This window comes from Anopheles arabiensis, chromosome 2 (assembly GCF_016920715.1).
Source record: "Anopheles arabiensis isolate DONGOLA chromosome 2, AaraD3, whole genome shotgun sequence".
NCBI lineage: Eukaryota > Metazoa > Arthropoda > Insecta > Diptera > Culicidae > Anopheles > Anopheles arabiensis.
Window position 1 is genome coordinate 109,770,476 of NC_053517.1, and position 13,571 is coordinate 109,784,046.

The 13,571-nt window shown below is 46.7% G+C and overlaps 1 protein-coding gene across 9 annotated transcripts in view; it reads left to right on the plus strand.

The window, feature by feature from the left end:
* Positions 1–13,316, plus strand: part of LOC120908715 (coronin-1A-like) — a 30,263-nt gene extending 16,947 nt beyond the window's left edge. For 3 of the 9 annotated variants that reach the window (XM_040320017.1, XM_040320016.1, XM_040320010.1), the window contains exons 2-8: positions 9,250–9,441; positions 9,693–9,995; positions 10,071–10,391; positions 10,455–11,004; positions 11,087–11,475; positions 11,550–11,741; positions 11,842–13,316. In XM_040320017.1, the coding sequence (XP_040175951.1) occupies positions 9,427–9,441; positions 9,693–9,995; positions 10,071–10,391; positions 10,455–11,004; positions 11,087–11,475; positions 11,550–11,741; positions 11,842–11,976 (1,905 nt within the window). In that variant the 5' untranslated portion in view covers positions 9,250–9,426 and the 3' untranslated portion in view covers positions 11,977–13,316. Of the gene's footprint in view, positions 1–1,234; positions 1,317–2,203; positions 2,613–7,876; positions 7,931–8,024; positions 8,105–9,249; positions 9,442–9,692; positions 9,996–10,070; positions 10,392–10,454; positions 11,005–11,086; positions 11,476–11,549; positions 11,742–11,841 lie in introns of those variants that run through there. The other 6 variants (XM_040320009.1, XM_040320013.1, XM_040320012.1 and 3 more) reach the window with 5 other exon arrangements.
* Positions 13,317–13,571: the final 255 nt, after the last annotated feature.

Sequence of the window (13,571 nt, forward strand, 5' to 3'; positions counted from 1 at the left end):
ACTCAAGATTTCCGCTTATGTTGTGCATCTTAACCGCCAATGCCGCTCTACTTGTTTGTTGTGGAGTGGTTTTTGTGTTGTATTTTGCCTATTGTACTTCCCTTCAAACAGTGATCTGGTGGTGATTTCTTGCTTATTTGATTTTGATCCTCTTCGAGTCTTCCGCCCCATGGTAACGTTTGATTATTTGTGTTTCTCGTATCTTTAGAGTGAAGCAACAACCTCCCCTCAAAAAAAAAACAGCTGTTACATTCGATGCGGTGTTATCTTAGTTCGAAGATCGTCCGAACACATTAAGAGCAGCAGAGTCTTCCAGGGCCTTCGCGCCAATAATGGACTGATCCGAATCTAATTTAAATCATCATCTGTGTGTGTGTGTACCTCAAGAGGGGCGCCCCTGCCGAAAGGTATCTCGTAGCTCTCGCGCGCGGGGCAAATTAGACACTTCCACCCCGGAATCTTGAACTCGCCGGGGCCGCGGTTCGCCGTCCGTATTGATGGCATAATTAATTTGTATGGTTGTGCCCCTTTGGATTGCTATGAGCTTTCGTTCGTACTTTTATTTTCTTTGTCGGTCAGCAGCAGCAGCACCACTCAACAAAGCAAACTCATTTAAATACACACTCGTAGGAAATAATGTAGGAAATGGGAAATGGGCATGCATGTTTGAACCTGAAAACAGCAAAGTGTGTTCAAGCCAGCTTGAACCTGCCGTTATCAACCAGACCAGAGTTGCACCTCGGTTGCTTATCACACAGCAGTGTAGCATATTGAGGAAAGTAAGAGCATATTTTAATGTGTTTGTGTGTGTCTGTGGGATTTAAGAGAGGGTAAGTTTTTATCATTTTATTGGGTGCGCGAGAAAGGTTCACGAATGTTCATACTCTCGATATTCATTGGTGGTGCGGTGCCGTTAGTGTGAGAGCTCGTTTTCCGACGACTTTCTCGCCCGGAGAGTCTCTCGCCAATATCGAACAAGCGAGAAAGAGTATTGGATTTTTTGATACGCCAGGGGTGTTCAATGTATATAAATGATTGAAAACGATATTGTTCTTTACATAAAAGAACAACTTTGTTCAATCAAGAGTTGACTGTTGGAATTTAAATATCTTCTTGGTAATACCGAGCAAGTGCTTTGCTTACTCGAGTGGATAAATGCAATAAGGGAGAGACTGAAGCTTGCCGACCCCTGAGCGACGCAGCGCTAGAAGCGAGCGCGTATGTTCGCAGCGTTACTATTCGCTGTGCGGCGTTAGACGCGTTCGGATCGTTTTAGTGTCGCGTTCCCCGTAGACAGACCCTCACGTTGAGGAGAGGTGTGGTATTTGAGTGTGTGTGTGTGTGTGTTTTTTTTTGGTGATGATTTGATGGAATCAGATTTAATTTTACAGCTTGATGAAATCAGTGAAGAATCTATAATGGACGGTTCGCTTTGCGCTTTGCATCCGGTTCGAAGGACCAAAATTTAGTTTCATTACAAGCGAAAGTGAAAACGGCTTTTATTGCTGGAAAGACTAAAAGATTTCCACATTTTGTCAGTGATGTGTGAATTATTAAACTTTATTGCAATTATTCTTACATCTTAGCAAAAAACCATACGCAAGTGAATCATCGACGCCAAAAGTCGTCCTTTTTGCTGCATCTGTATGAGTGTAGGGAGGGTGGAGTGGTACATCCTGCGTACATTCATAAATACACACCCACCAGCAAGCCGCTCCCTCACTAGACGAGGCTTATCGTAGTAATAAAGGGACTCTTCCCCTACTAGCTCGTCCTTTGTGGGTGGACACACTCGCTTGCTTGTAGTAGTAGTAGTAGTAGTAGCAGCAGTGGTGGTAGTGCATCGGAATTTACTCGAGCGCGATACACTGTCGTCGTCGTCGTCCTTGTAAAGTGACTCATCCTGTGTTTTTCCCCCTCGCAACGCGGTATAAATGTTTGCGGCAAATGCGACTGCCAAACGGGAGCTAAATTGTGAGGGGAAAAATCGACCCAACTGGCTGCTTTTTTGCACCAAATGAAATCAAGTTTTTACGACATCATGGACAGTGTTGCTGTGGACATTTGCAGACATATAATGCTTTGGGTCCTTTCAACCGTGTAACCGACTGCAGTCGACATTGTTACACCGTTTTTGGAGGATATTGCACAAAGCTTTTGCTTATCGTTTGTGTGTGTTTGTGTGTTTGTGTTGTCATTCTAGGTGCGTGTTCAAGTGTCTGTGTCCGTGTACAGTATTGTTTTTAGAATTGCACAAAATAGTGCAGTGGTGTGTAGTGTGAAAAGAAGAAAGCATTTAGACAAGCCTTTTTGCCGTAGTAGATAGTGTAGCTGCAAGCAGAAGAAGAGAAGAGCGTAAACCAAGTGCCGCAAACCGCATCCATCCAATATCTACTCATTCACACCTGTGTCTTCCGCCGCAGCACGTGCGCACGTGCCAACGCAAACGCCAAAGTCGTGTGGTGAAGAGAGAAGGAAGAGAACTCTCTCGCCGCTTCTTCAGCTTTTTCATAAGGATTTGTGTGTTGCTTCCTTCTTCTACTGAGATACAACCAGAAGCGACACCAACGCGCACAATGAGTAGTGTTTGTACGCGTTCGTCAACGTTCAATGTAAATTTATTGCCTTTTCACAACACTTTTGCTTGTGTGTGTGCATTTCTACTAAAATGTCCCTAATCCTTGTCCCTTAACAATTCCAATTATAAAAGGATTCATTCAGCTTTCACCTAAATAAAGGTTGTTTTCACATCAACTGTTCCGTAATGGATTTACTTGTTCTTGTTTCGAATATTATACGGCTTGCTAAACGATGCCTTTCAAGAGAACTGAGCATCGAAGTAAATAGCCAACATAAAAAGAGCATAAACTATACATGATTTATTGAATATACTCTCTCTTTCTCGACAACTTCCACTACAAGGTGTGATAAATCTTCTTCAATTTTGTTGTGGCTCTTCCCACTTCCAACCGATTGCCTAACAACTGGCGGATTCGCGGGTTTGTTTTGTTTTCCACGCGCTTCTTTCGATTCGATTCCTATCTGTTCCGCAAAGTAAAAGTGCAAACATGCTATGAGTATGGTCCGTAATTTTTTGACACACGTAGTATTATTACACTTTGGCCCTGGTGTGTTATACAACAACAGCGATTAAAGCAACTCCAGGCAAGCTGCTCTTCGTTGAGCTGCTCTGGGCGGTGGTTATATCAATTTAACGTTTATTTCCAACAATATATTGTAAGCTTTGCGCAACGAACGCGCATGGCTGAGATATCTATCATCATCATCATCATCATCTAAAACCCACCCCGTGCTCAATATGTGTCATTAGGCTGTGTCAGCGTGCTTATTTAGCAACAAAATTATCAACCGTGTAAGTTGAAGGGTAGCTTCCTGATTTTACACTCCATTAAGCCTTTTTTTGTTGTTGTTGAGTCGTCTAATTTAGTGATTCACCCAGCAAACCAATTTAAATAGACACACTGATGGAGATGATGACATGGTTGGTAGGGAGCTATATAGAGAATGAGAGAGAGAGAGAGAGTACAAAAAAACACACACAAATTCAGTAAATGTGAAAACACCTCCTTTATTTTTGTGATCTTTTTGCTGTGCGAAAACCTTTTAGCGTGAAACGCATCCCGGCCCCATAATATCCTTTTTCTATTTTCGATCATAATAGAATTACACTGTTCCACAACGCCATGTGTGCCTTCCATTATGTCCGGAATATTTTAACCCCCTCTTCCCCTCTTCCCCCCAACCCCCCATTTTTCTGTCCTTTTTCCTTTGACGTCAGCAAAACTTCAAGGCCATTTCCAGCCACCGAAAGTGGGGTTGTCTTCCGGAAAACGGGGCCGAGATAAAGTTATCCTGCCCGTGTGTTTGCCCGTGTGTGTTTGCTCCTTTTTTTGGCACCCGTTGGAAGCACCGTGGAAAGTGTGCCCTAGTAGGAACGTTTGCCAAGAAAGCTGGAGCCGGCTCGAACACGAATGATGGGGAGAGCAGAGGAGGAACCGCTGTTAGCCGAGTACAGAGGATGTCGTAAGTTTTTTTATGAGTTTAAGGTACTTTGGAGAGGGGACACCTACGAAGGGTGCACTAACAGGGGAAGAAGATCTGCATGAAAAGGGGTGTGCAAAGTTCCCCGGTGGTTCCATGTCAAGGACATTGTTTTTCCAGTTCAAAGCTCATGCATCAAGGGGAGAAAAGGTTGGGTTGGGTTGGGTTGTTGCAGGCTTTCGTGGGAGTGGAAACAACTTTCCTCCACACTGCGGCAAAGCGCAATTTATCGTCACGTTGTTGTTGTTCAATGCAGTTGTAGAGGAGTATAGAGATTCAAAATTAAATAAACGGGTCTAAGGTTAAATAACGCAACTGCTGCTGGTGCTGCTGCAACTCCCGTATGGAAACTTGCGAGAGCGCACAGCACCATGGCATGCTGTGTGGATACTGCAATCAATAATCGATCGAGTTGTTGCTGTGCTGTGCTGTGGTCATCGTAGAAGGGCCTCCTTGTTTTGTTTTTGTACCTAAACTTGTTCCAATGTTGATCAGACAGACTGAGAGAGGGCACATGGGGGATGAAGCACAAAAAAAGAAAAGAAACCATTCACCTGCTCTGTTACCTTTTTCCGGTTGTTGTTTGCAAAGCACGCTGGAGTCCGGGCGCTGTTGCGCTCCCTCCGATAAGGTCCTCCTCCTCCCTCCTCCGGCTGGTGGTTGTCTATCGATTTTGCTGCATGCCCCCCCGAACACACACACAAAACAGCCCCGAGATTCGAGCCGCAGGTCGCACCATCGGTGGTGGTGATTTTCCTCAACACGCCGTGGACGACTTTCACTCTAATCGCTGCCCCGCATTGCCGATCCCTGTCGCGTTCCCTCCCTCCACGAGAGACGGTTGAGATAAGTAAACGAGCCTCGTCCGCCTCTTCCTCTACCCCCCATAGTGCCGCAGAGCAGAGAGACTTGACGCAAGAACCGGCCTTCCTTCTCTTCGCCGCTTGGGTTCGCTTCCGCCGGAACTAATCATTTCCGAGGCGACGATTCGAGGCGTGGAGACGAAATTGAGACACCTCCCGTGTTTTTTGTTGTTGTTACGTCCTCCACTTCCTCCCAAATTGGAAAGATTGGAGGGGGGACAGAGACTTGCACCTCTCTCTTGCCGCCCTGTTCCCTGGTTGTGTTCCCTTTAAAACGAATACCTCCAGCGCATTCGATGATTCTCCCTCCCGGTGACTGTCACCCCGCGATTAGTGCGCGAATCGAGGCGTAAAATTTCACATTTTCCACGCTGGAAGGTAGGGAGGTGGTGGGTCTCGGTCGTCGTCAATGTGCCATTTGGTCGATCTCGCCCCTTAACCGGCGCGAACTGCTGTCCCATTGAAACAAGTTCCAGCTGACGAGCGAAACTCTCGTTGACTTGACTGGCTGATTGACTGGCTGGTGACACCTGTTTTTTGGGTAAATCAGGTCGCTTCTCAGGTGTCAGTGACATCGGGCCGTTTGATGGACGGGGGGGTTTTTGTTAGAGATTGATTGTGTACGGTACACATATCTCATGTCAAACACATGTCACATTACATGGAACATTACATGGATTTATGTGGATTATTAGTTTGAAAATGGGTTATCTTTTATTGTTCATCTAGTCTAATAGTTTTATGACCCATGGAAATTGTCATTTTCCTGGTCTGTAACTGTAATTTTCCCGCAATTGTGTTGAGACAAGTGAACCGAACAACTAATCGAATGTCGACAAAGGCATCGCTTTTCTTTCTCCTTCGCGATGCATTTTTCATATCCTATCGATTTAGTAATGTGTCTAAGCGTGTGTGCTTACATGTGTGAGAGAGAGAGAGAGAGAGATGATGGCGTGTGTTGTGTCTGATGAAAATTGAAAATGTCCGGTGCGATCATTGCCTCTTCTCGCGTGTGTATCTGACGCAATAATCGTTTCTACCCTCTTCACTCTTCATCTCTACTTGTTGTGCAGCTCTGTAATCGTCGGGGTTTTGTTTTTCCCACCTTGCTTTGCAAAAACAAAAAAAAAAACAAAAAGGAAAATGATAAAAAAAACACTTGCGCACCAACCAGCCCCGGCTTTTCTTACTAATTGATTAATGTTTCCGTGTTTGCTCGTGTAAGACATCTGATCTGGTTTTTTGTTGCCGTTGTGTTAGCTCCGATCGCACGCCAGTTATCATCACGGTCCAGTGCTAAAAACATCATCTTGGAAGGGGGCCCCTCTTGACAGCGATCTGCCGCGTCCGATCGTCCGATTGGATAAGGAAAAGAGTGGACAATCCTTGAGCACTCCCCCCGCCCGGTTCGGCGTTGTGTGGTGTGTGGTGTTGCATAAAAGAAATCGAAACCTGACCCCTGAATGTTCACTTTCAACGAGCAAAAGCCATCCCGGCCACACTATCGGTCGATCTTGCCCGCGGACGGACTTTATCGATCACGGCGAGCGAGATATGTGTTGTGTGTACAGAGTGGTGTCGTGTCGATTCCTCCGACCCTCCGAGGAGCTATCGTAAAGATATCTCCCCCGGAACATGCGAAAAAAGTAGTCCGAGTGAACAGTTAACACGTGCAGCTTTCGGAAACGGGAAAGAGATCATATTTATATCATCATCTAACAAAAGGCTTTTATGTGTTTCCTCCCGGGTAGCCACGAGCGGTTGAGACAATCCCTGGGCCAAGGGGCAGAGGGACAGAGGGGGGGAATGTTTGTTTCTCCACAACCTGTGCATGGGCATGATCCGTTCGATTTGTTGCTGCTGCTGCTGTTGTTATGTTGCTCACAGCCCCCGAAAAATGGAAATGAAATAAAAGAGCAGCCAACTCTCGCGCGCGCGCACGGGGACCTGATTTTGAGCTGCGTTCCGTTTTGCGCAAACAGCTGGAGCAGCGCTTTGGCGGCGGCGACGGCGGCTTTCCATGATCGCCGCTGGACATTCATATGGTTATTTGGTGAACCGGCTCTTTGCTTCCGATCATAATGAGATGGTTGTTGGTGCTTTCTAAAACAACCCTTCCACCACCATCCGATCAACATATCCCCCCGTTCCCGTATGGGAGACTGCGAGACCCGAAATAATAAAAAACCGATCTCGCTACATACATTTAAAATAGACACACACACACTGCGGCTTACGGGAAAGGGGAAGCGATATATGTTGGTCGTTTTTTTTTTTGGCGAAAGGTGAGCATCATGAGCGGGCAAGGCAGCTCACGGTGAAAGGAGGGGCGCTACCCTTTGGCGGATTAAACCATCGGGAAGCAATGTCGACGGCATTAGACGTAGATGAACCTACTTTTAATCATGTTTTTTTTAATTGAAGAGTTTACGAGAGAAAGAGAGACGGAGAGAGCCCTTTTTTGCGAAACACAAAACATATGATTGATCATCCCCGTGGCGGAAACTGATCTTCCCCGCTACTTTCATCCCTTTTTGGCATGAATTCAAAGTAATAAACGAAAAATAAGCTTCCACCAGGTCTAGTTAAAGACCCTTGCTCGGTTGCGACCGAATTGTGGTTATGTGTGTGGTACAACTACTACTACCACTAGCACGTGGAAGCTCTTTTTCTCAAGTCTCCATTTCTCCTCTTTTTATCTCTTCTTCTCACTTCATCAGCGCCATGAGAGGGTTGATCGCCTTTTTTTTGCTTTGATTTGGTTGTTGTTTTTTTTTTTTGGTTAAGTTTTACTTATTTTTTGCTTAGTTTCATCTCGTCTTTTAGTTCATCTTCTCATCATCCGTTCATACGTTCATATGTGTTTGTTATTATTGTATTTATTATTTACGTTGTTTTTGTTTTCTTTCTTTTTCTTTTGTTTTTTTCTTTCTTTTTTCCTTTTTTTGCAGATCGGATTAATTTCTCCTTCTTTCCCACCCGGAGGGCAAACTCGGTTTTTGTGTGTGCGTGTGTATGGCGGAATTGCTTCACGTGTTTTTGCTGTTTTTTGGGTTGTACAGTTTGTTCCTTCTGTGTGTTGTTTCTTTCTCTATTTAGGCAATGCTTTCTTGGTGTCTCTCAGCGATGATTTGGGGTCTTTTACAATATCGAGCACCTTCTTGAATCACCGTATCATGGTGCGTGTGTGTGTGTAAGAGAGAAGGTGAAGGGGTAGCAACACAAGAAGCACAGCAAAACGACTTCAAAACAGCAAACCTTTCCCCCACCAGGTCCCGTTCAGCTTAACGTGTTACCCCTGTCTGGAGTGTGTCGTTTTTTACTCCAATCGACCTCACAGATCAAGGAAGAGTCATCTCACTTTCCTCACACTAGAAAAGTGTTGCCTTGCCTAGTCTAGCTGGTGGTTCGTTTCGTACGACTAGCTTGTTGAGGTCGTTAATCAGTAGCGCACGTAGTTTCTCATCAGCTCGTCGGAAGCCGACGCGGACGTGTCGAATTAGAGAAACCTGAACTGCCCGAAAACTGCACAACCCAACACACACATCCCACAGGGGCACCTTGACGCAGAAGAAGGGGAGAGGGGTAGATTATCGGGAAAGTCCCACGGTGGCACTGCAGGGCAATGCCTAAAGGTCCGCGCCTATCAGCATCTCATCATCATCATCATCATCATCATCATCACCATCTTCATCAAAGCCATCAACGCCAGTTAGCGAAAAGCCGTTGGTCGGCTGTCGGAAGTAAAGCATCTCGCACCTGTGCTGCGTTCCACCCTTAGGCATCGTCAGGCCCACTGCCAGAAGGCCATCGTAGTGTCGGGCGAGGGCGAAAATTGTGCGGTCAATCAAAGTCAAGCGTGTGTTGCTGCTGCGGGTTTGCTACTACTAATAGCCGCTGCTGAGTGTGTTTAATCGGAAGCCGCACACATCACTAATCATTTAATGGCGGCTTGGTTTGTTGACGTCACGTTTCCCTGTCACGTTCACGTGGAACATCCCTGTGGGAGAAAGTGTTCTCCGTTTCTCCTTCTTCTCCTCCTCCAATCCCACTAAACCTATTCGTGGATTGTTTGTTAAACTTTGAATGACGCCTTTAAGAAACCTTCCGATTCGTGGTCGTCGTTTGACGTTTAACAGCAACCAAATATCCCCAAACATCCTGTTGCTTTTGCACACACACAATTTCAAAACCCTTTGGAGACGTTCTTCCTAACATTTTTGAATATATTCTCCTTCTTTTGCGTGGAAATCTAAATACTATAAACGGCAATGTATTGTTCCAAACACACCGTTTGCTATAATTGAACAAACCTCCCTAATAGTTCGGCGGAACTCGCAGCGAGTTCGTCGGCAAACTGCGCGCCCTCTGTGAAGCGGGCGGTGTAACAGGCCTCGCCGGCAGCGGAGGAGGAGGAGGTGGTGGTGGAGCAGGTGGAGGCGTCGAAGAAAAGCGCATCAGCAAAAGCACCGACGACATTGCGGATAGCGACGAGCGCGACATGACCAATACACAGGTAATCTCAAATCAACTCAGAGAGTGAGCGTCTAATCCGCGGACTACTTCTACTACTAATACACCCGATGTGATGCCGAGAGTCTTCATTAGCTTTGTCTAACTTTCAACCCTAACTTCGTGTGTGGTGGCAACTTAATTAACCTTTCAACTCGGAACATCTAACCTACAGCAGCAACAGTGATATCATGCCAATCGATGACTAACAACACGCTTGTGTTTTTTCCCTACCATTCCTCCCGTTTTGTACAGCTCTGGTTCCGTGGCGTCCGGCCATCCAAGTTCCGGCACGTGTACGGTTTGCCGACGCGCAAGGAGTGCTGCTACACCGACATCAGCGTGGTGCGCAGCGGCAACGATGGTAACTTCTGTGCGGTGAACCCAACGTTCCTCGCGATCGTGGCCGACACGACGTTCGTGGTCATCCCGATCGCGACGACCGGGCGGATCGATTTCCAGTGCTGCAAGGTGATTGGTCATGCGGGTCAGATACTCGATCTGAAGTGGAACCCGTTCGACGATCACACCATTGCGTCCGCTTCGGATGATTGTACGGTATGTGTGTGTGTGTGTGATTGATGAAGAGATTGATTCTTCTAGTAACTAACACGTTGACATGATCGTTTTCAGATCAAAATTTGGAACATTCCCGAGGGTGGATTGGTCAACAACCTCACCAACTACGTGACGGAGTTGGTGGGCCACAAGCGCAAGGTGCTGCACATCGAATGGCACCCAACGGCGTCGAATGTGTTGCTGAGTGCTGGGTTCGATCACACCGTGTGCGTGTGGGACACGGGCAACACCGAGCGTCCGCTGCTGAACGTTATCGACTGCCACGTGGACATGATCTACAGTCTTGCGATCAACCGGGACGGGTCGATGATTGCCACCACGTCCAAGGACAAGAAGCTGCGTGTGATCGAACCACGCAGCGGTATTGTCGTTTCGGTAAGAGCTCCTGTTTACTGTCCGGCCAAGCATCGTCCTAATACTGTTCCTTTTCGTCTCCAGGAGGGCATCTGTCATCTGGGTACCAAGTGTTCAAAGGCCGTGTTCCTGGACAATGGACGTATCCTGACGACGGGCTTTTCGCGCCACTCCGACCGTCAGTATGCCGTGTGGGATCAGCACGATCTGAGGAAACCGCTCACGCAGGAGGTGATTGACAGCTCGAGCGGCATCGTCACGCCGTACTACGACTACGACACGCGCATGGTGTACCTGGCGGGCAAGGGCGACGGCAACATCCGGTACTACGAGGTGGTGGACGAGCCGCCGTACGTCCACTATCTGAACCAGTTCCTGTCCGGCCAGCCGCAGAAGGCGCTCGGCTTCATGCCGAAGCGTGGCCTCAACGTGCACCAGTGCGAAGTGTTCCGCTTCTACAAGCTGCACGCGGCCGGCAACATCTGCGAGCCGATCTCGATGATAGTGCCGCGCAAGTCGACCCTATTCCAGAGCGATCTCTACCCGGACACGCTCGCGAACCTGCCGGCGATCGGGGCGAAGGAATGGTTCCAGGGTCGCAACGTTTCACCGATCCTGATGTCCATGAAGACGGGTAAGGATGAGGTGGTGTTAGATTTGAAAGATATGCTCAAGGGAGTACTAACAACGTGGGTTTTTTGTTGTTGTTGTTGTAGGTGAATCCATCATGGAGGTGTCGAATGGCAAATCGAACCGTAACAGTATCGAGTCCAAAATCCAGCGAACACATTCCATCCATCTTGCCAACGGAAATCAAACGAACGGAGGCACCAACACCAACGGTCACACCGTGTCAATTTCAAACGGAACCGATAAGAACCACCAACAGCAACAGCAGCAGCAGCAGCAGAATGGTGGAAACTATGGATCGAATCTGACCAACGGCAACAACAACAACAACAATCATTCCATCAGCGTGAAGCAGCAGCAACACAACTCGCTGAACAAAGAGAACGAACAGCTCGACAACCGCAAGAGCGATAACAATACGAAGAAGTTTGCCTTCCTTTCGCAACCGACCATTCCGGACTATCGACCACAAACGGTAAGTAAAGGGGGTTTTGAATTTAAGGATTTTGATTGTTAATTCCACCCATTTCTCTCCATCCCCATTCGCAGATTATCGAGAAAAGCCAGAAAACGTCCACCAACCAGAGTACAAAGTTTCACCAGCTGCAGGCAATCTTTGGGCAGCAGACGACCAACCACAAGGACATTGCCAACCTGCAGAACAATCTGCTCAGCAACTCGCGCAACAGCTCCCGCAACAGCTCGCTGGAAAACATTAACCTGCTAAACTCGGAAAATGAGGTAAGCGATCGTGATCGTAGTGGGGCGCTCTACCAAAAAGGGCGAGTTCCTTCTTTTACGCATATTTGTAATCCTTTGCTTTTATTTACCTTTTTTTTAGCTCCGAAAGGCATTTAACAAGCAGGCGGACGAAATCAAGAGCCTGCGCAAAACGCTCAACGTGTCGGAGAAGCGTGTCCGCGAGCTGGAGGCGGAAGTGAAGCGGCTGCAGCAGCAACTGAAGCAACACCAGTAGAGTAGCCAACACGGAAGGGGCATACAACGCGGAAACATTGTGATTTGGGATATGTGATTGTTTCGGAAAAGGAGAGTTTTATGTGTTTCTTTGTTTGTGTTGGTTGGTTTGGTTAGTTCAGCTCTCTCGCGTGTGTGCGCGAAGAAGCAGCGTATAATGAATTTGCGTATGTGTTTTGCGTATGTGCGTGGTTTGTGCATTTTGTCAAGCATCAAACGCATGACGTTACGATGATGTATGTCGTATTTGTGTCTGTGTACGCTTGGTCCATGAGTGTGTGTGATCGTATATGTGTAGGGAAGGGAAGATAGGACAACAAACACGTGACAAATATCGAAAATGTAAGGAATGTAAGGAACACGGGAAATAGGGGAGAGGTACACGAGAGTAGTTACCAATACCTCCCCCCATCGTCCCACGAAACAGTAGAGAGAGAGAGAAAGAGAGAGAGAGAGAGAGAGAGAGAGAGATAGAGAGAGAGAGAGGATCGGTATGATTTATAAGCACAATAGAACGATTAGGTTAACCAGCTGGTCGGCGTAATCGGCTTTAGGAGATAGGTGGACGAGGACGAGGTTTTTGTGGCGTAACTTTTGCGCTCTGCTAAACGCTTCTACTACTACTGGCGGGGGGATGGTACTAACCTCCCGCAGAATGTACTACCGCTGCTGCCGCCAACCCTTATTACACTATATACTTACTTACCTGTGTGTATATGCGAAACAAGATTTGCTTTTAACGTTGACTTACGCAACAACAACAAATGAACGAACGAACGAACGAAACGAGCGTGTGTTTGCTGCCGGGGAAAATGGGAAAACAGCAATATGCAGATGAGCTTGCGGGCTGCACAAACGGGAATAGACGCTACAACCACTGCTTACAACCACCATTCCCTTTCATATTCTCTGCTTACAGAAGGAGTCAAGCAAAGACACAGCTTTTTTGCCACAGTTGGGCTTACTAATGCTAAATACGATAATAATGCCACCTAAATGTAGCTCATAGTATTCTCCCTCCCCCCTTTTACACCAAACCCGAAACAGCAGCGCGTGGTTCCCCTCATTAATCCTATTTTCCCCTCATTTTCTTCAACTATCTATCTTTTCGAGAAGCATTTAGCTCCTCTCCGACAGTGGGCAGGGCGAGAGGAAAAGGACGAACGTTGTGAGGAGTAATTTAATCAGGCATTTGTGTTTATTTTTCCTCTCTTTCTTCATACAAGATGCTATCCATTTTTTAAGATTAAGGTACTTGGACAAGTAACGAAGCTAACGAGTTGAAGAGCTTTTTTGGCAAAAAGAATGTACGAAGAATCACACGAGTGATGTGTGTGTGTGTGTGTGTGTGTGTGTGTGTGTGTGTGTGTGTGTGAAAGAAAGAAAGCAAAAGAATGTATGTGTGTGTGTAAAGAATGAATCGAGCTTGAGAGCATAATTTAACACGTAACGCAGTGGAACAGAGAAACTACACGAGAGCCGCGCAAAAAAGAATGCTAGTAAAATGTGAATGTGAAAAAACGCTATAACCATTTGGCCTGCCGCATCAATAGATGGAATGTGAGCAAAAAAGCAAAATAAGACAACAACGTAAAG